At 36.8% G+C, this 807-nt stretch overlaps 1 protein-coding gene across 1 annotated transcript; it reads right to left on the bottom strand.

Moving 5' to 3' along the window:
- Nucleotides 1–235: 235 nt before the first annotated feature.
- CSUI_002114 (uncharacterized protein) lies at nt 236–786 on the bottom strand. The gene has a single exon (XM_068062316.1). The coding sequence runs from the start codon at nt 562–564 to the stop codon at nt 277–279; it is 288 nt and encodes a 95-aa protein (XP_067925708.1). The 5' UTR covers nt 565–786; the 3' UTR covers nt 236–276.
- Between the last annotated feature and the right edge of the window lie 21 nt (nt 787–807).

Raw genomic sequence — 807 nt, 5'->3', positions numbered from 1 at the left:
ATCTATCTATCTATCTATCTTTAATCTATCTATCTATCTTTAATCTATCTATCTATCTATCTATCTATCTATCTATCTATCTATCTATCTATCTATCTTTGATCTATCTATCTATCTATCTATCTATCTTTAGTCTATCTACTTACATCTGTGTCTGTATCTATCGACGTCTGGAGTTTTCTTTCATCTTCACTCCGGCGCCCTCGTCTCTTAGGGAAGAGAGAAAAAAAGAAAGAAACGGAGAAAAGAGAGAAGGAAAGAAATCGATCTTTCTTTCTATGAAACTTCGACAAATTTAAACAAGAGAAACAAAAGGAAAATACGAAAGAAACAGCTAATTCTTTTCTTCTCTTCTCTTCTCTCCCACCTGTAGAACGTCCTCCCCCCTTCCTTCTCTTCTTCCTCTCTTAGCTGCTCTTTATCGGTGCCTCTCAATCGATACAGAAACAAACCATCCACCCTACACATACACACGCATATACGTATCCGTGCTTCTGTATAATGAATAGAGTACAGTATATCCGCATGCACACTATTCATACATATAGGTGCATATCTACACATATTTACCTGTGTATCCGTCTATCTATACATGTATATTCATCTCTATACCTATCTATATATACATCTATGATATACATCATAGGTGATCTGAAAGACTGAACAGACCAAACAGATTCTTGGCTGTAAGAGGCGATGTGTGTTTCCTACTCGCTACTTACAAAAGAAAAGGGGAGAGAGAGTGTAGAGGTCTATATGCAACTACACAAGCGGAGTAGAAGAAAGGGAAAGAAACGAAGAAGAGAA

This window comes from Cystoisospora suis, assembly GCF_002600585.1.
Source record: "Cystoisospora suis strain Wien I chromosome Unknown contig_884, whole genome shotgun sequence".
Lineage (NCBI taxonomy): Eukaryota > Apicomplexa > Conoidasida > Eucoccidiorida > Sarcocystidae > Cystoisospora > Cystoisospora suis.
This window is presented reverse-complemented; position numbering and strand designations above follow the sequence as displayed.

Bases quoted from the DNA above. Each gene is read 5' to 3' on its own strand.
- CSUI_002114 (XM_068062316.1), bottom strand. From the start codon at position 564: ATGTGTAGATATGCACCTATATGTATGAATAGTGTGCATGCGGATATA.